This window comes from Electrona antarctica, assembly GCF_951216825.1.
Source record: "Electrona antarctica genome assembly, chromosome: 1".
Classification (NCBI taxonomy): Eukaryota; Metazoa; Chordata; class Actinopteri; order Myctophiformes; family Myctophidae; genus Electrona; species Electrona antarctica.
In genome coordinates this window covers 8081025-8103242 of record NC_136806.1, presented here as the reverse complement: position 1 = coordinate 8103242, position 22218 = coordinate 8081025, and the positions used below count along the sequence as shown (strand labels likewise).

The 22218-nt window shown below is 43.5% G+C and overlaps 2 protein-coding genes and 2 long non-coding RNA genes across 5 annotated transcripts; 3 read left to right on the top strand and 1 right to left on the bottom strand.

Annotated features, from left to right (window-relative positions):
• Positions 1-1451: 1451 nt before the first annotated feature.
• Positions 1452-4547, top strand: LOC306921737 (C-C motif chemokine 4-like). 2 transcript variants are annotated; one of them, XM_079499012.1, is made up of 5 exons: positions 1452-1593; positions 1768-1879; positions 2918-2992; positions 3815-3911; positions 4260-4547. In XM_079499012.1, the coding sequence occupies exons 1-5, from the start codon at positions 1509-1511 to the stop codon at positions 4290-4292; spliced, it is 402 nt and encodes a 133-aa protein (XP_079355138.1). In that variant the 5' UTR covers positions 1452-1508; the 3' UTR covers positions 4293-4547. The 2 variants fall into 2 exon arrangements, with proteins under 2 accessions (XP_079355138.1, XP_079355137.1); XM_079499011.1 differs by having other exon boundaries at positions 1765-1879.
• Positions 4548-4837: 290 nt separating this feature from the next.
• Positions 4838-21298, top strand: LOC306921920. Its single transcript, XR_013789863.1, has 3 exons — positions 4838-5003; positions 9817-9896; positions 21160-21298. It is a non-coding gene; the product is annotated as an uncharacterized lncRNA (long non-coding RNA).
• On the top strand, positions 8662-9318 carry LOC306921910. The gene is made up of 3 exons (XR_013789860.1): positions 8662-8919; positions 8954-9088; positions 9126-9318. It is a non-coding gene; the product is annotated as an uncharacterized lncRNA (long non-coding RNA).
• LOC306926523 (C-C motif chemokine 19-like) lies at positions 9726-14388 on the bottom strand (the record flags this gene model as incomplete). The annotated part of the gene is made up of 4 exons (XM_079505873.1): positions 9726-10211; positions 11802-11879; positions 11971-12088; positions 14313-14388. 4 exons carry the CDS (start codon positions 14386-14388, stop codon positions 9935-9937), a joined length of 549 nt encoding a protein of 182 aa, XP_079361999.1. The 3' UTR covers positions 9726-9934.
• Positions 21299-22218: the final 920 nt, after the last annotated feature.

Here is a 22218-nt window from a genome sequence, read left to right as displayed (position 1 = left end):
ACCCTACAGTATGCTTAAACCCCCTAGCACCCTACACAGTATGCTTAAACCACCTAGCACCCTACAGTATGCTTAAACCCCCTAGCACCCTACAGTATGCTTAAACCCCCTAGCACCCTACACAGTATGCTTAAACCACCTAGCACCCTACAGTATGCTTAAACCCCCTAGCACCCTACACAGTATGCTTAAACCCCCTAGCACCCTACACAGTATGCTTAAACCACCTAGCACCCTACACAGTATGCTTAAACCCCCTAGCACCCTACACAGTATGCTTAAACCCCCTAGCACCCTACACAGTATGCTTAAACCACCTAGCACCCTACACAGTATGCTTAAAGCACCTAGCACCCTACAGTATGCTTAAACCACCTAGCACCCTACACAGTAAAAGCACCTAGCACCCTACAGTATGCTTAAACCACCTAGCACCCTACAGTATGCTTAAACCACCTAGCACCCTACACAGTATGCTTAAACCACCTAGCACCCTACAGTATGCTTAAACCACCTAGCACCCTACAGTATGCTTAAACCACCTAGCACCCTACACAGTATGCTTAAACCACCTAGCACCCTACAGTATGCTTAAACCACCTAGCACCCTACACAGTATGCTTAAACCACCTAGCACCCTACAGTATGCTTAAACCACCTAGCACCCTACACAGTATGCTTAAACCACCTAGCACCATCCTGCACCTACAGTTTAGCTAGCAAAATGTACTTACTAACAATGTGTTGGATGCTGGGAAGAATATCAACTTCATGTTTCCTTGACCTCTTTGTTTTTTATATACATTGAAACCCTAGAAGAATGGCATGAGGTCAAGGTACAAAATCAGATACTTGGAATAGAAAGAGGACTTGGCAACAGAGTGTTTGCAATGGACGTTATTACAGCAATCATCAAGTCATTAATAACTCATTAACCAAGCATTTGTGAATGATCTATTAACTGTGCATACACAGTATTTATTCTAATCTAAAGTATTGCCCCACTAATGCACTGCAGTATATGAAGCTTCCTGAGAGCACACAACATGCTGATGCATGCATTTCTCGTCAACTTCCCACATGGTGAATTTCTGTGGAAAATCTGGCTGACCAGGGTCACCCTGGCATGGTGCTAAATATATATATTTTTTACAACATTTTATAGCGATTTCTTTTTTTTATCATTTACTATAGTCCTACTAGACCTAACTATCATTTAGCTGGGGACCCCCTGGAACTCCCTCAAGGACCCCTGGGGGTCCCCGGACCCCACTTTGGGAACCACTGCCCATACACCTCACCATCATCCTCATCAGGAAGACGTTGCATGGACCAGATCCGGAGGGCGGCATTCTCGGTTCCTCTTTTTGTGAGTATAAAAGCTGTGGCTCTGGCCCTTAGGGAGATCAATTCAGTCACCGTACGTGTCCTATCTGAACAGGCCCCAAGCCCTCTCTCTGCCTCTGCTATTAAGAAGCTTCCGGAACACATCAGCCCCATTCTAAACCATGGAACTGTGCTGCAGAAGACTGCTCTGTCTGGCTCTCCTGAGCGGAGTTCTGGCCCTGGTGATGATGGCTACGGGAGGAGACGGTAAGGGCCGATTCATACTCCTATTTTACCACTGTTTCTGTAGTGCCAAATGATTTCGGCTCGTCAGAAATTTTCAGTAGCACCGCTACTACCCCCCCCCCGAAGAAAGGCGCAACAGTTTTCTCAGTGCTTCACAATTCTTAATGTAAAATGCCTGTTTGGTTTCATCAGGAGCCCCACATAAGCCGACCACCTGCTGCACAGAGGCGTCCATCAGGAGCGTCAGCGCTCCCATCCTGGGCTACAGGATCCAGAAGAGGAACCTGCCCTGTGTCCGCGCTGTCATGTAAGAAACCTCCCATTAACCCATTTAGGAAAAAAAAAAAAAAGGTCTTTCACGATTTTTCAGAAATAGCAGATCTGCTATTTTTCAATAGCTAAAGTATAACATAATGCTTAGTTAAAACACCAAAAGGGGTTCCCGCCCAGAATGGGTTAAGTACAAGTGAGATGTAGCCTATCTGTTGAAAACTGCTTCAGTATAAGTAGCTAAATACAGCGATAGCCGCCCTATACGAGAGTATCAATCTGTAAGACTCAAATCTGAGTGATCACATTTGTAAAAAAAAAAAAAATCACACCTGTGTGAACTGAGTGGTGTAAGGTCTTATATAGACTGATCAGCTGTGGTCTGACGTAATGTCTGACGTAATGAAATCACACCCGTGTGAACTGGGTGACCATAGCAACCATGCTCATTTTTTGGTACGAACAGACAGACAGACAAACTAACAAAGCCAGTTGTAGGAGTGGTTTACACCACTCAAAAAGAAGAAAAAATGTGTTGTGTTGTTGTTTTCTTTTTTCTTGTTTCCATTGACTTTTGAATTGGAGGCGAAATGCTAAATATACCTTTTGGTCTAATATGGTGTGACATATTAATAATAATCTTATGACCAAATAAACTAGCTACTACTACTACTAGGCCTACTACTACTACTACTACTACTACTAAACCGAGTAACAGTTACAGTTAGTGGTTATATAATACATTTATGAATATAGTTGATGTATTAGAATCAGAAAAAAACAAGTAGGCTATACAAAGTACTTTTTGGAATCTCCTCATTACAACAACATAACTGACTGCTATAAGAAGGTATTGCCTGTCCACATGCTACAGTACAGCACAGCTAAGTAAAGTGAAAGTAACATATCTTACAATATAAGTGCATGAACAGGTTGCATTTTGGCATCTTAATGATCATCTCCAGGGTCCAAGATGAGTCTATTAATCCCATACATTATCCATAGTTTCGGCTGACAATGTGACCAGGTGACCATTGTGATTGCATCTTCTCCTTTTTGTTTTGTCCACCTCCAGCTTTGAGACCACCGAAGGACAGGTGTGCAGCCACTGGAAACAGCCCTGGGTGATGCAGAGGATTAAGGAACTAGAGTGAGTTGCGATATTTTGTGAATGGTCAAAAATATGTCGTATGTTTCAAATATTTATTTTGGGGCGTCACCCTTTTTTAACCCATTTAGGCCTGACGTCGAAATAAAAAAAAAAGTCTTCTGAAAGAATATATATTCAAAGATTTGTGCCGCATTTTCACGATTTTTCAAAAATAGCAGACCTACAAGCTCGTAGCGCGCCACTCAGTGGCGCGCTATGAGCTTGTAGATCTGCTATTTTTCAATAGCTAAAGTATAACATAATGCTTAGTTAAAACACCAAAAGGGGTTCCCGCCCAGAATGGGTTTTAAGCAAACATTCATTCTCCACGTTACACAAAAGCATGTTTATTACTGTTTCACTGATGTATACAAGCTGCAGTGGTTCTTAAACATCTTCAAATCAAGGACCCCCAAATTGATATTTATTTGGTGCCAGACCCTCATCTAAAAATTGTTCTGTGACGGGGACCCCAGACGAGAAGATTTTTGGAAAATAAAACAACAATAACAATCTTTATTCAAAAATGTCCAAACAGTTTCGATATTTTCTATAACAATTTCAAATAGCAGGTAAGCTCGCAGCGCTGCAAGAAGTGGCATGCTGTGAGCTTGCAGATCTGCAATTTGTGAATAGTATGAATGGATAAAGTAGGCTATAGTTAAAATGATTGTGATGCTATATAGGCCTATTTGCTGCTGCCCCCCCCCCCCCCATAATCCCGTCAAGGACCCCTGGGGGTCCCCAGACTACACTGGTTTTATGCACACTGCAAATACATAGGTATCAATTAATAATGCATTCATATTGTGTGTTTTACAGGGAGCTACGCAGGGCTCAGAGAAGTAACACTATCACCAACAGTACTGCGGTCACGACCACCTCTACCCCTTCCTCTTACATCACCAACGGCACTACGGTCAGCTAGTTTTTTATTCCTAGGGTGGCTCAGGTTTAGGAGCGCTCGTTTTACCGCTCCGCCACATCTTTTACTACCGCGGATTTTTTTAATAGTTTTTGGATTAAGGTTGGTGAGGGGTACGTTAATAGTTTTTGGATTAAGGTTGGTGAGGGATGCGTTGCTCCCCTGCTTGCGGTTATGTTTAGGTTAGAGTTAGAGATAGGGTTAGTACTAGTCATAGAGTACTAGTAGGCATAAACACTTGTGTGCGGTCCAAAACACAGACCCAGCGCTTCCTACTCCACTGACAACCAATCACAGCGCTCCAAATTCCCTCCCATCATAGGAATAAAAAACTCGCCTAAGGTCACGACCACCTCCTCTACCCCTTCCTCTTAGAAGACACATCCATCTTGTTGTGCACATTATAGGCTTCTTTGCATACAGTTTTAGCCCAATTGAATTAACTTAAGTTATTTAAAGTGATTTCTATGATGTATCTCTGCTGGAAGAACGACAAGACAACATAATTATTATTTATTAAGTATATTTATTATTGTCCTTCCTCCGTGGCAATTTCTTAGCCTGTGATATTTATCATGTCAGCCACGTACAGCAGCTGCATGGGATAAATTAAAGTGGGTCAAAACTGTGTGTATGGCCCTTTAATTGTTGACTTCTGTGAATACAATAAATGTTTATATTTGCATAATGTCCACTGTTGCAATTTGTGTCATTCATTCAATCTCTGCAGTCAAATCCACCATCCTGTTATTTAAGTATTGGACAAGAAATAACTAAATGGTTTTGAAATCTTCCTTAGTTTGGGTCAGAATTGCCATCTTGTGGACAGTTTGTGATACTGCAGCAGGGTTAATTTATACCAGCTGCGTGCGGCTGTGTGTTTGTTTAGTTTGTGTGTCTCTCGTCGTCGTGCCGAGGCTATCACTTCAAATGTTTTCAGAAACGCATTTGAATGTCTCATTTAAGTTTAATGCACATGCACCGTAGGCTATGGTCGTCATCTTTAGGCTTGGGTAAAAAAGAACGTAGCAGAGTGCAAACAAGAGGAGGAATTCATTCAGCTAAGAAGCAAACAGCCTGAAACAGGTGACTGAAATTAAGTTGCATAATGAATAAAGCTATTGCGTAACGCTGCATGCGTTTGATATCAATGATATGACATTAGCTTAGCCTAATATTTTGACATAAAACAAGCCTACAGAAAAAAGGTGCAGAACAGTGGCATGATGGCAAGTTAAAGGGATAGTTCAGATTTTTTGAACTTAAGTTGTATGAAATACTTGCCATTAATATAGTGGTTGCAACTGTATTCATTGATTGCCCGAGTCCCATGGTGGGAGTTCTGCTCTGGTTTTGGTGAAATATCAAGTAGTTCCGGTCATTTTGTGGGGGGCACTGGGGGCCACGCAGTAAAAGTAAATGAATCCACAAAACTAACGTAATTTGTATTGTTGACCTATTTCTAAAATATTAGTGCAACTTCCGTTCTTTTTTTACCCCTCTATCACACACAACTATGTTTTTTGTGTCCATATCACTACGCCCAAAAAATTGTTCCATGTGATAGAGGGGTCAAAGTTGAACGAAAGTCGCGCTAATATTTTAGAAATAGGTCAACAATACAAATTACGTTCGTTTTGTGGATTCATTTACTTTTACTGCGTGGCCCCCAGTGCCCCCCACAAAATGACCGGAACTACTTAATATTGACCAAAGCCAGAGCAGAACTCCCACCATGGGACTCGGGCAATCAATTAATACAGTTGCAACCACTATATTAATGGCAAGTATTTCATACAACTTAAGTTCAAAAAATCTGAACTATCCCTTTAATATAGGCATGGGCCTACTGCAGGCTAATTAATGGACATGTGGGACCCTCTTGTAAACAAGTGTCATCCACTCACAGTTAACAGTCTTTGTATTGAGTTGTGCTTGAAATGTAGGCCTACTGTAATTCTGCGAACTGTTAATAAATATTTAAATCAATCAGAATCAATCATGGTTGGGTATATGCTCTAAAAGTGTGAAAAAATGTATTTCCATTTAATTATATAGGCTAATGTGTGGCTTTATGTAGGGCAACAGAAAAGGTACAACTTCGGTCAGAACTACCATTATGTCCATACCTAGATGATATTTGTGTATATAATTTGGTCATAGCCTATATGGGGATTAGCCTACTGTTGAAAAAGCAGAGCTGTCCAGTGTCCACATCATGAAGGTAGCCTATATACATGTTGGTTGGTTGTAGCCTGCCTACTGCATTGACTGTAGAGTCTACATTAGACATATTCTTGCTACACTGGCCTCAGTTACATGCACAAAATGTATTCAGAATGAATGAATTCATTCCGAACATAGATTCATACCCAACTGTTTACATGGAACCTGAATACAAGTATTCCTATTCCTCAATTGTTTATACATGACCAAAGCATTCATTCGGAATATAACTTTGGACTATAGAGATGGACAACCCATAACTGTTATCCCTTAAGAAATGAATAACCGACAAACACTAACAGCTATTATCTGATCAAATAAAATAAAAATATATTTTGAAGCGCAGTCCCTGCAACCACACGCGACCTCTATGGAATAATGACTCCATAGACCTCCACCCAAAACAACCCAGAACTAAAAAACACAGCATCCATACACCCATACACTGCAATTGGCAATGGCACTGTAATTCACAGATGGGTTTGTAAATAGCGCATTTTATTATGGGGGGGGAAAATGGTGTATTTGTATTTTTCTAATGGGTAAAATAGCACATTTCTGCCATCCCTGCTTGGACATGGGCATAAAGCACTATAGAGGGTATGCGCATGCATAAAGTGAATGGCAGATCGAGTGGCAAAGTGAGTGACAAAGTGAATTTAATGTTGTTTAAAGTAATTTAATGCAATCAAATAGGACTTTTCTGTTTGGAAGTATGGGCTGTCCAGGCCAGAAAGTAGTTTTTTGCCACTCAGTAGGCATTACAGCATAACTTCTGGGTATGATGATGATGTCACACGCGTACCCTCTATAGTCTACTAAGGGCAGACATGTGTAAATGTATTCCAAACTCCCAGTAGCATTCGGAATAAAGTGTTTATATGGTGATCTATACCGATATGATCTATATAGGTAGGCCTATATACCACCCCTCCAGACCGGAATGAAAATTCATTCGGAATGGGATATTCTATCCAATGGAGGTGTTTACATGAGCATTTTTATTCTGATGACTGGAATGAATCCATTCATTCCAAATGAATTTCTGCATGTAAATGAATTTCTGCATGTAACTGAGGCCAATGTAACTATAATAGAGGGTATGCGCATGCATAAATCGAGTGGTAAATCGAGTGGCGAAGTGAGTTTAACATTGTTTAATGTCGTTTAATGCAATTAGATATGACTTTTCTGTTTGGATGTATGGGCTGTCAAGGCCAGAAAGTAGTTTTTAGCCACTCGGTAGGCATTCCTGTATAACTTCCTGGTTTGATGATGATGTCACACGCATACCCTCTATTGTAAATGCTTATACTTTAAAATTAAAATGCTCTGACTGTTAGTCTATGCTGTTAACGGTGCTATTTTAATGCACTAGACCTGTACGTGCCTGTCGGCCACCGGCCTACTTGAGAATGACTTGGGAACCTAATAATACCCGTTGTCAACTTGTCATAGCACCTGTTTTAACTATCTGTCTGTGATCTGTGTCCCTTTTGTGCCCATACTGTCTATGGAGATCTGTCTGCCTGAAGAGTGCAAACTGACTGTAAAAAGTGGACCGGTTAAGTAATCAATTGTCAGGTGTGGGGTTGCCATGGCAATCAATTGGCAGAGGCTTGAAATTGCACAGGTGAGGGGACTTGGCCTCATTAGGTCCACTGGCAGAGCCTGACCAGAGCCTTTTGTGGTGTTTCTGGACAACGGTGTATGCCACCGACTCAAGGCCGGGCACTGCACTCCGCGTGGGGGTGTGGAACGCGCGTGTCAAATTTGAAGTCGGTGGGGCAAGCGGTGCTCGAGTTACGTGCATTACAACCGCGCACACACACACACACACACACACACACACACACACACACACACACACACACACACACACAGACGGGTGGGCGGGCAGGCAGGCAGGCAGGCAGGCTCCATATATTTTCATATATGGAGCTTGGATGAGTTTACCATGAGGGACTAGCCTCGCGTTGCGATACTAATATACCAGCTGCACATCTGCCTCGGGGCATATGCATTAGGGGCGGATTAAGTCTGGCTGCATAATGACATCACCCAAAACATGATTTACAAATGATTACATACCAAAACATGATTAATACTTTATTAACAGTTTGCAACAAAAAAAATACAGAGGTACAGTCATACAATAATGCTAAAAGGACAACAACAAGCCCTGAGGGCTTGTTTTCCATTGTGGTTCTATGTATTAAATTCATCAAGTTAAATGAGCTGCACTATGTAACTTTATTCTTCTACCCTGGATTTGAACCCGGTTTCCAGCGCAAGTGCTGATATTGTTACCGTTGAGCTAATAGAGCCTGCCTGCTTCAGGCTTGCTCAGGGGGGATGAATTGAATCAGTTGACAGCAGGAACGTGCAGAGAGTGTTAAAGAGGCAGGGGCTGAAATCCCGTAAGAGGGCACTTTCGGACAAAAATAGCAGATCTACAAGCTCACAACGCGTCACACTGCGACGCGTTGACAACTTGTAGATCAGCTATTTTCGGGGCGCAACCAAGCACTCTTTAGCTAGTGGAGATGCAGGTGTGTAACGACATGGATTTCTAAACAAATGTGTTCAACGCAAAATGCTGTGTTCAAGTTCAGGAGACTGAATGCTGCCTTCCCAGGAGAGGAGGGGCATGTGCATTTCTTTCACCATAGCAAATGCTGCATTCGTGGTCTGGAGAGGGCAGTTGTTTTCGATGTCTACTGTTTGTGTGCACGTCCCTTGACAGGTCAAAATGTGTATCAAATCCTGTTTCTAGGTGAGATGCACATGACCTGACATCCTGTTTCTAGGTGAGACGCACATGACCTGACAAGTATGTCTCAATAGAAGAGCATGGAGACACAATACAACCACCACCCCGATTGTATACGTTATATAACATACTCTTATATTACACTTAAAATTGTATTAATTAAACTATTTTTGTACACAGTGCCGCTTTAAGTTACAATGGTTTTATAGGAATGCGCTGTGTCTGGTAAAAATGAATATCAAATATGTAAAGAATGTTTTTCGAGTGTGAATTGGGCCTCCCTGGAGTGCTCACAAAAGCCAGAGTAGATGTTAAAATGACCCAAACAAGTAAACCTGTCCCTTAGTTTAAAAGTATTTGTACTATACAGTATACTGTTGTGGCCACACGATGGCGGTATCTCACCCTCACTGACTCAAATCATAACAACACACTGTACAGTCAATCATAGATGGACATTATATATTGCATGGCTGTCTTAAGGTTAACATCACCTCATGTGCAATTTAAAGTAATGATGTTTGTTGCTTTGATATTCATTTGATAGAGAACAATTTTTGTCATTTGTATAGTAGGCTAAAGGCTATGCAAAAAACACAAAGTTACACATTTAATGCTTCACATTCATATTACATACAGTAGCTTATTACGATGTGTGTTTAATTGCTCAAGACAGAAAGCATATAATTTAAAAAAAACTTCCACCAAACAAAGCTAGTTTTGCTAAGTATTCATCATATGACTGAAATACTGAAGTATTTAAGAGAGAACTAAATTCACTGGCATCTTTTCTAATGTTTATATCAAATAATGGATCATATTCATGAGGCCCCACTCGTCGCCTGAAATTGACCACAATGATTCTCATTATTCTGATTTTCTGGTATTTTCTGGTCCTAGGCCTGTTCCTATATGCCCTAACCCTGGTGTGATTGAAGAATGCATGGAATGCACCCGCCCCTGATGTGATGGAACACAAGGTAAGCCAGTCAGGGTTGGTGGTCTGGGGGGGTTTACACTAATAGTCATCAGAGAGGGCCGTGGCATCAGGAGGAGGGACATTACCACCATAGACGTAGATGTCTGCCGAGGTTCCGCTGGCGTTGAGGAAGGTTCCGTTGGCACTGAAGGTTCCACTGGCGTTGAGGAAGGTTCCGTTGGCACTGAAGGTTCCACTGGCGTTGAGGAAGGTTTTGTTGGCGTTGAGGAAGGGTCCACTCTCTAGGAACCTGCCTGTCCTCGCCTTGGCTGTGCCCGGGGCAGTGTTGGGCTTAGACATCTTCTTGAGTTTAGAGCTGTAAAGAGAACAAAACGGAGTCGCTGATGCTGTTCCCATGCAAACACTTGGATGCTAGATGCTGTTTAACCACACGGGCAACAAGATTAACAACGGCAAAACTATCTCAAGATCTGTTTTGTAAACTCTTAAAACAGTCTTGGAGTATTGTGCAATGTCCTCGGTGCTTCCAAAACACCACATTTGCAGTCAAACTCCTGTTAACCCATTCTGGGCGGGAACCCCCTTTGGTGTTTTAAACATTATGTTATAATTTAGCTATTGAAAAATAGCAGATCTACAAGCTCGCCACCGAGTGGCGCGCTACGAGCTTGTAGATCTGCTATTTTTGAAGAATCGTCAAAATGTGGCGCAAATCTTTGAATATATATATTCTTTCAAAGTGAATGTTTTTAACTTTTAACTTTTTATTTGTATTCATTCGCCATGAAGGTATGTAAGAAAGGCTTCATAGAGTTCCTGCCATTATCTCTGATCTCACACTGTAAATAAATTGCTATGGATAAGAGCATATCGTTGCTGTCGGGGCCAGAATCCTCTTACTGTATGTATTTTTTCCCCCTAAATTAACGTCCTATACTTGATCACACAGGGTTCTCCAATTAATTTTCCTCAAGGGCCATATTTTGACTAGGGTACCAGGCTGGGGGCCGAGTCCGCACGCACAAGGTCGAGGTCTTGCCCTGAAAATTCATTTTCAGGGCAAGACCCCATTTGAAAAGGATGCCCAGTTTGACATGCATAGGCTACTGACCCCTATTTATATCTGGGACCCCCTAGATATAATTTATTTTTTATTATTATTATTATTCCATGGGCCACAAGGGGGCGCTCCGCGGGCCGCAAATGGCCCACGGGCCGCCTATTGGGGAACCCTGCACTACGACGTCACACTAAAGCATCAAAAAGCAGATCCACAAGCTTGCAACGTTTGTTGAGCTTGTAGATCTGCTACTTTTGCTATTTTTTATTTTATTTTAATTGAATTCTGAAAAGTGACAGTTTTGGACATGTGAGTTTTCCAGCCGACAGAGACTATACGCTACAGCCTATACCTACCTGAGTTTGGCCAGGGCGTCCTTCACCCATGGATCCTACAGAGACTATACGCTATAGCCTATACCTACCTGAGTTTGGCCAGGGCGTCCTTCACCCATGGATCCTGACTATACGCTATAGCCTATACCTACCTGAGTTTGGCCAGGGCGTCCTTCACCCATGGATACTGACTATACGCTATAGCCTATACCTACCTGAGTTTGGCCAGGGCGTCCTTCACCCATGGATCCTACAGAGACTATACGCTACAGCCTATACCTACCTGAGTTTGGCCAGGGCGTCCTTCACCCATGGATCCTACAGAGACTATACGCTACAGCCTATACCTACCTGAGTTTGGCCAGGGCGTCCTTCACCCATGGATCCTGACTATACGCTATAGCCTATACCTACCTGAGTTTGGCCAGGGCGTCCTTCACCCATGGATCCTACAGAGACTATACGCTACAGCCTATACCTACCTGAGTTTGGCCAGGGCGTCCTTCACCCATGGATCCTACAGAGACTATACGCTACAGCCTATACCTACCTGAGTTTGGCCAGGGCGTCCTTCACCCATGGATCCTGGGTGGAGCTGCAGATCTTCTTGTTACGAGTTGTGAAGAATCTGCAACAGGCAACAAAGAATTTTGTCCTCTATCTTGGCAACAGTTAACATTGTGATGGATAGATAGATGGATAAAGTGGCTCTTACTTACATGACAGCATTGAGGTGACAGTTTTCCAGGGTGCTCTGCTCTTTGAAACCCTTTATGAGGCGGAAGGCTATGGGCTTCCTGTTGTAACTGGTACAGCACGCACCGCTCTGACGACCTGCTGCACACGCACGCACGCACGCACAGACAGACAGACAGACAGACAGACAGACAGACAGAGATGCGTCACAATTGTGAAGCTATGCTTTCTAGTAAAAATGTAATTCTTAATATATTCTGTATGACTGTACAGAAACGGATAATTGGAAAATATATATATTTACAGAAACATACATAGAAATATGGGTGTATATGAATGAATACCATTATTGTAGCAATTTATATTCTATGGTGTATGCATGATTTAGGTCTGACTACCTGGCATACATCAGCAACTATTATGATCATGATATTTATTTTTGTGCTTCTATTTGTCTCTGCATTATGAGCATTTTTGTGGGAAGCCATCCATGCACTTAAAGGACCACTTCACCACTTTTCAACCTATCTTCATATAATAGGTCCTCACTAATAATCGTGAGAAAATGGCGCAATTCTTTTCTACTCGGTCTGTGTCTCATAGGAGGGCTGTGGGCAGTTCAGAAACCGTCTTCCAGTGACATCATCGATGGGGAATACAAGCTAATAAAAACGGCAGGCTTTCTAGTCCTGAAAAGTTGCAATGCGAAAATGGAAGCCATCATTCTCACGATAATGAAAATCTAAACATTTTTGTAAAACAATCTTGTTTAAAAAATAATCTGCCTAATGATGATGTCACTGGAAGACCGTTTCTAAACTGCCCACAGCCCTCCTATGAGACACAGACTGAGTAGAAACAAATCGTGCCATTTTATCATGATTATTAGTGAGGACCTATTATATGAAGATAGGTTAAAAAGTGGTGAAGTGGTCCTTTAAGCCTATACTTTGTGATACCGTATCGGGAATACAGAAAATAGCCACTAAAATAAGTATATGTATATAAGAACATATTGGTCATTATTTATTCCACTTTTTGGATGACATCAGTAGCAGCAATTTATGCAGCCAAGGTGTAACAATTTTGAACCGATCAAATTTCTCTCAAAATCATCGGGATCCTCGTCGGGACCCAAAAACCAGCCAATAGTTTGGGCTCCAGGCAGGAAGATGGTTTCAGTGGTTCTGTTCTGCTCTGTCTTCAGTGGTTCTGCTCTGTCTTCAGTGGTTCGGTTCTGCTCTGTATTCAGTGGTTCTGTTATGCTCTGTCTTCAGTGGTTCTGTTCTGCTCTGTATTCAGTGGTTCTGTTATGCTCTGTCTTCAGTGGTTCGGTTCTGCTCTGTCTTCAGTGGTTCGGTTCTGCTCTGTATTCAGTGGTTCGGTTCTGCTCTGTATTCAGTGGTTCTGTTCTGCTCTGTCTTCAGTGGTTCTGTTCTGCTCTGTATTCAGTGGTTCTGTTCTGCTCTGTCTTCAGTGGTTCTGTTCTGCTCTGTCTTCAGTGGTTCTGTTCTGTATTCAGTGGTTCTGCTCTGCTCTGTATTCAGTGGTTCTGTTCTGCTCTGTCTTCAGTGGTTCTGTTCTGCTCTGTCTTCAGTGGTTCTGTTCTGTATTCAGTGGTTCTGCTCTGTATTCAGTGGTTCTGTTCTGCTCTGTATTCAGTGGTTCTGTTCTGCTCTGTATTCAGTGGTTCTGCTCTGTATTCAGTGGTTCTGTTCTGCTCTGTCTTCAGTGGTTCTGTTCTGTATTCAGTGGCTCTGTATTCAGTGGTTCTGTTCTGCTCTGTATTCAGTGGTTCTGCTCTGTCTTCAGTGGTTCTGTTCTGCTCTGTATTCAGTGGTTCTGTTCTGCTCTGTATTCAGTGGTTCTGCTCTGTATTCAGTGGTTCTGTTCTGCTCTGTCTTCAGTGGTTCTGTTCTGTATTCAGTGGCTCTGTATTCAGTGGTTCTGTTCTGCTCTGTCTTCAGTGGTTCTGTTCTGTATTCAGTGGCTCTGTATTCAGTGGTTCTGTTCTGCTCTGTCTTCAGTGGTTCTGTTCTGTATTCAGTGGCTCTGTATTCAGTGGTTCTGTTCTGCTCTGTCTTCAGTGGTTCTGTTCTGTATTCAGTGGCTCTGTATTCAGTGGTTCTGTTCTGCTCTGTCTTCAGTGGTTCTGTTCTGTATTCAGTGGCTCTGTATTCAGTGGTTCTGCTCTGCTCTGTATTCAGTGGTTCTGTTCTGCTCTGTCTTCAGTGGTTCTGTTCTGTATTCAGTGGTTCTGTTCTGCTCTGTCTTCAGTGGTTCCCAAATGGAGGAGACACCAAAAGTATAATCTTTGATCGATTTTGGATCGATTAACACCGATAATGTTTCAAGGTGAACTCACGGACAGCGGCGCTCGGTGTGACCAGCATCCAGCACAGCAGCACCGTTGTCCCGGCGACCAGATACATGGGCGCCATGGTGACGAGGAGATGGACCTCTCTGTGCAAAATGACGAAAGTCCTCCTGACTGCTTATATAGCTACTGTATACATGTATATACACGTGTGTGTGTGTGTGTGCGCGAGTGTGCGTGCGTGCGTCGATGCAGCATGCTTGTGTGTGTGTGTGTGTCTGCAAAATGTTGACGTCGTCACAAGTATAGTAATATAGGCGTGCGTGCGTGCGTGCGTGCGTGCGTGCGTGCGTGCGTGCGTGCGTGCGTGCGTGCGTGCCATCGCTCAGGTTCGGCGCTAACCTGTGGGCTAGTGAATCGAGGACAGGAACTGTCCTATTGCATCATGCTGACAACAAACATGCAGACGACGCAGTATTTTTCTTCAGCGCAAAATTAAAACCCTCTCTTTCCTTTCCTGCACCCATTATTACGCAATGATGCCAGGGCCCGTTCATCTATATCTGGGCCCGTTCATCTATATCTGGGCCTGTTCATCTATCTGGGCCTGGGAGAATATTCCTTCTGTTTGGAAGCTGTTTGCATTGATGCATTGGAGGCTCATATCGGCTCATCTATATTTATGCTATCTGGGTTAATAAGCTTGCAGGGATGTTATGCACAGAACCCGGGGAGAGAGGGGGGAAAAAAACACTCCGCACGCACACACACGCACACACACACACACGCACACACACGCACGCACGCACGCACGCACGCACGCACGCACGCACGCACACACACACACACACTGTTCATATTTGTCACTTCATTTACACTAGCGTTTCTGATACAGTACTTATTTTTAATTCAAGGACCCCCCCGTTTGACACTGTAACTCTCAGAGTTGCAGACCTGTAAGGGTCCATTTGGTTCCTATAACTATCATCGTCGTTTAGTTGGGGGTTCCCCCCCCCCCCGACGGACCCCGCTTCGGGTGGACACGAACTTCATATGAGGTTTCTGGCCGACAGTCGGCAACGATACGATGCTGCATATTATGAACTCAAATTCAACCCGACTGTTACATCATCACTAGGTGTGGCCTACGGGCGTAACACGGTGGGTGAAAAGGTTTGTTTTATCATTATTGTAGCAATTTATATTCTATGGTGTATGCATGATTTAGGTCTGACTACCTGGCATACATCAGCAACTATTTATTTTTGTGCTTCTATTTGTCTCTGCATTATGAGCATTTTTGTGGGAAGCCATCCATGCACTTAAAGGACCACTTCACCACTTTTCGCCTGCAGTTTCTAATAGCTTGGATTCCCCATCGATGATGTCACTGGTGGACGGGTTTCTGAACTGCCCACAGTCCTCCTATGAGACACAGACTGAGTAGAAAAAAATGGTAGCCATTTTTTCATGATTATTAGTGAGGACTAGCATATGAAGATAGGTTGAAAAGTGGTGAAGTGGTCCTTTAAGCCCCGTATACAGTACTTTGTGATACCGTATCGGGAATACATAAAATAGCCACTAAAGTCAGTGACCAATGTCAGCAAAGACATATTGGTCATTATTTATTCCACTTTTTGGATGACATCAGTAGCAGCAATTTATGCAGCCAAGTTGTAACAATTTTGATGTGTGAAAAATGTGTGTGAAATGGTTGGTTTTGTACTCGGCTGAGTAAAACCATGTACTCCCATCGTTTCCAGGAGAAATGGTTGGTTTTGTACTCGGCTGAGTAAAACCATGTACTCCCATCGTTTCCAGGAGAAATGGTTGGTTTTGTACTCGGCTGAGTAAAACCATGTACTCCGATCGTTTCCAGGAGAAATGGTTGGTTTTGTACTCGGCTGAGTAAAACCATGTACTCCCATCGTTTCCAGGAGAAATGGTTGGTTTTGTACTCGGCTGAGTAAAACCATGTACTCCCATCGTTTCCAGGAGAAATGGTTGGTTTTGTACTCGGCTGAGTAAAACCATGTACTCCGATCGTTTCCAGGAGAAATGGTTGGTTTTGTACTCGGCTGAGTAAAACCATGTACTCCCATCGTTTCCAGGAGAAAGGGTTGGTTTTGTACTCGGCTGAGTAAAACCATGTACTCCCATCGTTTCCAGGAGAAATGGTTGGTTTTGTACTCGGCTGAGTAAAACCATGTACTCCCATCGTTTCCAGGAGAAATGGTTGGTTTTGTACTCGGCTGAGTAAAACCATGTACTCCGATCGTTTCCAGGAGAAATGGTTGGTTTTGTACTCGGCTGAGTAAAACCATGTACGCCCATCGTTTCCAGGAGAAATGGTTGGTTTTGTACTCGGCTGAGTAAAACCATGTACTCCCATCGTTTCCAGGAGAAATGGTTGGTTTTGTACTCGGCTGAGTAAAACCATGTACTCCCATCGTTTCCAGGAGAAATGGTTGGTTTTGTACTCGGCTGAGTAAAACCATGTACTCCCATCGTTTCCAGGAGAAAGGGTTGGTTTTGTACTCGGCTGAGTAAAACCATGTACTCCCATCGTTTCCAGGAGAAATGGTTGGCTTTGTACTCGGCTGAGTAAAACCATGTACTCCCATCGTTTCCAGGAGAAATGGTTGGTTTTGTACTCGGCTGAGTAAAACCATGTACTCCCATCGTTTCCAGGAGAAAGGGTTGGTTTTGTACTCGGCTGAGTAAAACCATGTACTCCCATCGTTTCCAGGAGAAATGGTTGGTTTTGTACTCGGCTGAGTAAAACCATGTACTCCCATCGTTTACAGGAGAAATGGTTGGTTTTGTACTCGGCTGAGTCGTCTCCCATCGTTTCCAGGAGAAAGGGAGGGAGAACAGACGTAGGAAGAAGTAGAAGGAAAACAGAGCAGACATTCACGTATCCCTGATATCAGCGCAGTGTGAGATATTATGCAGGTCAGACCAAAAATAGAAAAAGAAAGCCAGTCGTACGAGGCAGTTAATAGCAGCTAAATATAATATATATTATCATTGTTGTCGGCCAGGAACCTCTTATCGCCATATTCAAATGTTTTGAATTGCCCTACGACGGGGCGGCGGTGGCTCACGGGTAGAGTGGCCACTAGGGGGCGGCGGTGGCTCAGGGCCGATTCATACTCCTATTTTACCGCTGTAGTGCCGAAATGATTTCGGCTCGTCAGAAATTTTCAGTAGCACCGAAGAGCCCACTTTAGGACGGCACCCGCCCCCCCGAACCTCAAATGACGTCACATTGTAGGCTCTACAGAGCCGAACCGACTTTTATTCGGCTCTAAAATAGGAGTATGAATCGCGCCTCAGGGGTAGAGTGGCTGGATGGTAACCGCAAGGTTGCCAGTTCGAACCCTGTGGGCTCCCCCAGAGTGTCGAAGTGTCCCTGAGCAAGACACTGAACCCCTAATTGCTCCTGATGATGTGCTGGTTGGTGCCTTGCATGGTTTCCGCCGCCATCAGTGTATGAATGTGTGTGTGAATGGGTGAATTGATGCACAATCAATCAATGTAAAGCGCCTTGGATAAAGTAGTAAGTAGCCTTGCCGAGCCATGAGGCCCATAGGGCAGGAGCCTGTTTCTGTAGCGTGAGGCAGCTTGATGTACAAGTACACCCCCTGGACATGACGCTAGTATGTCGCAGTGACTTACCCCCAATCCAACCCTTGATGCTGAGTGTCAAGCAGGGAGGCACTGGGTCCCATTTTTTAGAGTCTTTGGTATGACCCGGACAGGGATTGAACCCTGACCTCCCAGTCACAGGGCGGACACTCTAACCACAAGGCCACTGAGCCTTGGGTAAAGGCGCTATATAAATGCACCATTTACCATTTTGTGTAAATGAATGCCCTACTTGATCACACGAGTTAATCTACAAAGCTCGAAACGCGGCACATAGTGGCACATTTCGAGCTTGTGGATCTGCTACTTTTGTATTTTGAATCCTGAAAAGTAACTGTTTGGGAAATATCCATGTGTGAGGTTTCCACCCGAAATATATGACGAGGTAAAAAAAAAGAAAAAAGCAGCCGAAATGCTGCAGCAAAAGAGCAGTAACAGTTCTAGAACATAGACCTCTGTGCATCCTCATAGATAGGGGCTAGTTAACACAATTTGCAACCATTCTGCAAAATAAATGCTTACCAATAGCTTTCTTCACAAATGTGTTTCCCTAATGTGATGACCTCATCACATTTGTGATGACGACTATGGCCGTTTTTAGCCCAAGGAATCTTTTTGTTTTACTTGCTATGGAAGTATGGATACAGAATCATGAAACCCCCCCTAGTTTGACCCCTCACATCAGGTGTAGATATTAGGGAATTTGGCACTGGAGTGGATTTTTTGCTTGCAGTTTTTGCACATTAATGTGAAATTAGACTTTATTATTATTTACTTTTAAAGGCATTTTTCCCACTGGCCAAACCGGGCCAGTATATGATAACTCAGGAGGTAGAGCAGGTCATCCAATGATCCCTGGGTCGGCGGTTCGAATCCCGGCTCCTCCTGTCCACATGTCGAAGTGTCCTTGGGCAAGACACTGAACCCTACATTGCCAGCAATAGCTTGCCACCATTGGTGTGTGAATGTGGGAAGTGAGGACGCTGGCGTCGACTGTTCGCCGCTTCACCTCCCAATGTATGAATTAATGAACCATTGTAAAGCGCTTTGAGCACTTGGAAAAGCGCTATAAAAATGCAATTCATTATTAACTTGTAGTGGCCCAGACAATCTGAAAAGTACATCCGGGCCAACCCTATTGTCGACCCCTGTCACATCCTACTTCAGCATGATTAATCTGTTTTAAATGTTGCCTGCATAACAGCCTACTGTAAGTTGTTAATGGTACCCTAACTATCAACAGCTGTCACAAAGATCCCCTAGGGAGTTGGCTTGGAACAAATTGAGAGGTGATGGTAGACACCTTTATGAACACATTTGTGAAGAAAGCTGTTGGTAAGCATTTATTTTGCAGATTAGTCACAATTTCCGCTAACTGGCCCTAACTATTATAGCCTAGTACTTGTAGTCTCATGTGCAGGTGGGACGACGTTAGTCACAGGCTCGCAGAGTCGCAGCACATATCAGACATGTCAATGTAAACATAGCAGCATAATTAATCACTCGAGGCTAACAACCGTCGTACAGAATACAGAACATGGCCAATATGAGCTCATCACCACACATTGGTTGGCCATATGAATGGATACAATTTACAATTTAGGCATTTAGCAGACGCTCTTAATCCAGAGCGATTTACATTAAGCAAGAACAAAAAAGCATGGGAATACATCACATAAAAAAGCATTTATCATGAAACATGCGTAAGCTAAGAACGTAACAGTGGAATATCTATATAATGAAACTATATATAAACTATACATATATACTATACTATGCTATACATATGTACTATGACGTGCTATGACTACATACAATGCAATTATAGTGCTGTCTACATAACATGCTATAAGTCTGTATCAAATGCTATCTAAGTCTACAGAAATGCTATCTAAGGGGGTAGGGTAAGTGCTAAGGGCCATGATGGAGTCTGAAAAGGTGGGTTTTCAGACTACGGCGGAAGATTGGGAGTGATGCTGCAGTTCTGACTGCAACGGGAAGTGCATTCCACAGTTTTGGAGCCAGAAGGGAGAAGAGTTTGGGACGTGTGGAGCGTGGTCCCGGCGTTTTTAGTGAGGGTACTTCCAGCTTCCCTGCGTTGGCTGAGTGCGCGAGAGGGTTACAGGGCCGGTTCTAGGGGGGGGCAGGGGTGGGCATAGCCCACCCAATGTGGGTTTGACACCCCACCCGCGCCGGCGGAGTCGCCCCCCTTACAATTCTGTCTGCCCACCTGAGTGGGGCTGGCTAAATCCGGCCCTAGGGTTCAATCATACTTGCAAGATATGGGGGAGCCATACCTCTGGTTGCTTTGAATGCCAGCATCAGAGTTTTGTATTCTGTGCGTGCAGCGACCGGGAGCCAGTGGAGGGAGCGGAGCAGGGGGGAGACATGTGAGAATTTTGGCTGGTTGAAGACCAAGCGAGCTGCGGCATTTTGGATCAGTTGGAGAGGCTTAAGTGCACATGCCGTTAGGCCAGTAAGGAGGGATGGAAGATGAATGGGTAGAGACTATAGAGAGGTTGCCTGTGAAACGGACCCTCCCAGATTTGAGTCCCAGCCTGGCTATGTATGTTTAGTATGTACCAAAGAATTGTCACTGTGCTCAATATGACCACCTGAGCGGCAGTAGCAACCATCAGCTTGGGTGAACCTGTAACAGAATGTCACTTGCAGGTTTAACCCATTTAGGCCTGACGTCAAAAAAAAAAAAAATGTCATCTAAATCCTGACAGTTTTCTGAAAAACCCATGTTTTCTATGTCAGTCGTTCTCAAACATATTCATGTCAAGGACCCCAAATATGACATTGGTTGCCGACCCCCATCTGAAAATGTGTTGTTCCAGGCAGGGACCCTCCCAGTAGCAAAGATTTGAGTAAAAAACTCGCTCTGTAACAATATATATTCAAAGATTTCAGGCACATTTTCACGATTTAAAAAAAAATAGCAGACCTACAAGTTGCTTGTAGATCTGCTATTTTTCAATAGCTAAAGTATAACATAATGCTTTAAAACACCAAAAGGGGTTCCCACCCAGAATGGGTTAACGAGGTTTAAACATTAATAAATAGCCTAAGATGTATTGGGAGCTTGTATTCTGGCTTCTGTCGCTGTGCAACGCTGGTATATGATACATTAAGCATTATAATCGTCTGCTTTATTCGAAATTTTGTTGAAACATATCAAACGTTTGGACAATTTTGAATTGGTTTTAACACAAATCTCTTCTGGTGGTCCCTGCAGGCACAACATATTCTACGGCCGAATGCATGTCGATGTGGGGGTCCTTGACATGGAAACGGTTCGAGAACCACTGTGTCAGTCCAACATGCATAGCCTCCAGGCTCCAGCTATAAGCTCAGTAAGCTCACCATATCGGTACATAGTGAGATGTTTGATGGAGTGTTTTACACACTCAGCGTTCCCAGCGTGTGTTGCTCTGTGGTGAGAAGTGATGCTTGTCAAAAAGCCACCACACTCCCGTTCTGCTGACCTCATTTACTTTACTGCAATAAAGCTGACGACTCCAAACCCAGCCTGTGGTTGACCTACATATGGGCACGTTATCAACACTCCATACATCTCTAGAACATCACGCTACCTACTACACGATGCATGTTGGTTGCACGTGCGTTGCGGTCTGTGGTGTGTATATACTGTGGACGTTTCAACTACTGGAGCGCTGCATCACGTGCGCACACACACGCACGCACGCACACAAGCGGTCACCTGTTTAATATGTGTTGTAGCATTGTTTGATGCCAATAGATGAAGGATAAACAAATCAGGAAATCGCAGGACTCAGGATTCAAACTTCATTCTTTATTGGAGGTCTTTGACCCCTCTATCACATGGCACTATTTTTTGGGGCGTAGTGATATGGACACAAAAAAAACATAGTTCTGTGTGATAGAGGGGTAAAAAAAATGAACAATACAAATGACGTTAGTTTTGTGGATTAATTTACTTTTAATGCGTGGCCCCAGTGCCCCCCACAAAATGACCGGAACTGCTTAATATTTCACCAAAACCAAAGCAGAACTCCCACCACAACGGGTGCTATATTAATGGCACGTATTTCATACAGCTTAAATCCGAACTGTCTGAAGTAGTTTGAAAAAAGCACATTTTGACTGGCGGCAGACTGGCGGCAGACTGGCGATGCATCCAAGACTTGAGAGCAATTTTTTGGGTTTGGTTCAGGACCTGCCGCTACTGTACCTGATTTATGTAATCCCATCTCAGTTGTCCTGGCAATTCATTATTTGTAGAAAAGTTATTATTATGCCTATTTTTGAGTGG

Coding starts and splice junctions, on each gene's coding strand:
- LOC306921737 (XM_079499011.1), top strand. CDS start 1,509: ATGGAACTGTGCTGCAGAAGACTGCTCTGTCTGGCTCTCCTGAGCGGA. Junction 1,594..1,764: donor GATGGCTACGGGAGGAGACG/GTAAGGGCCGAT, acceptor TGGTTTCATCAG/GAGCCCCACATAAGCCGACC. Junction 3,912..4,259: donor ACATCACCAACGGCACTACG/GTCAGCTAGTTT, acceptor AACTCGCCTAAG/GTCACGACCACCTCCTCTAC.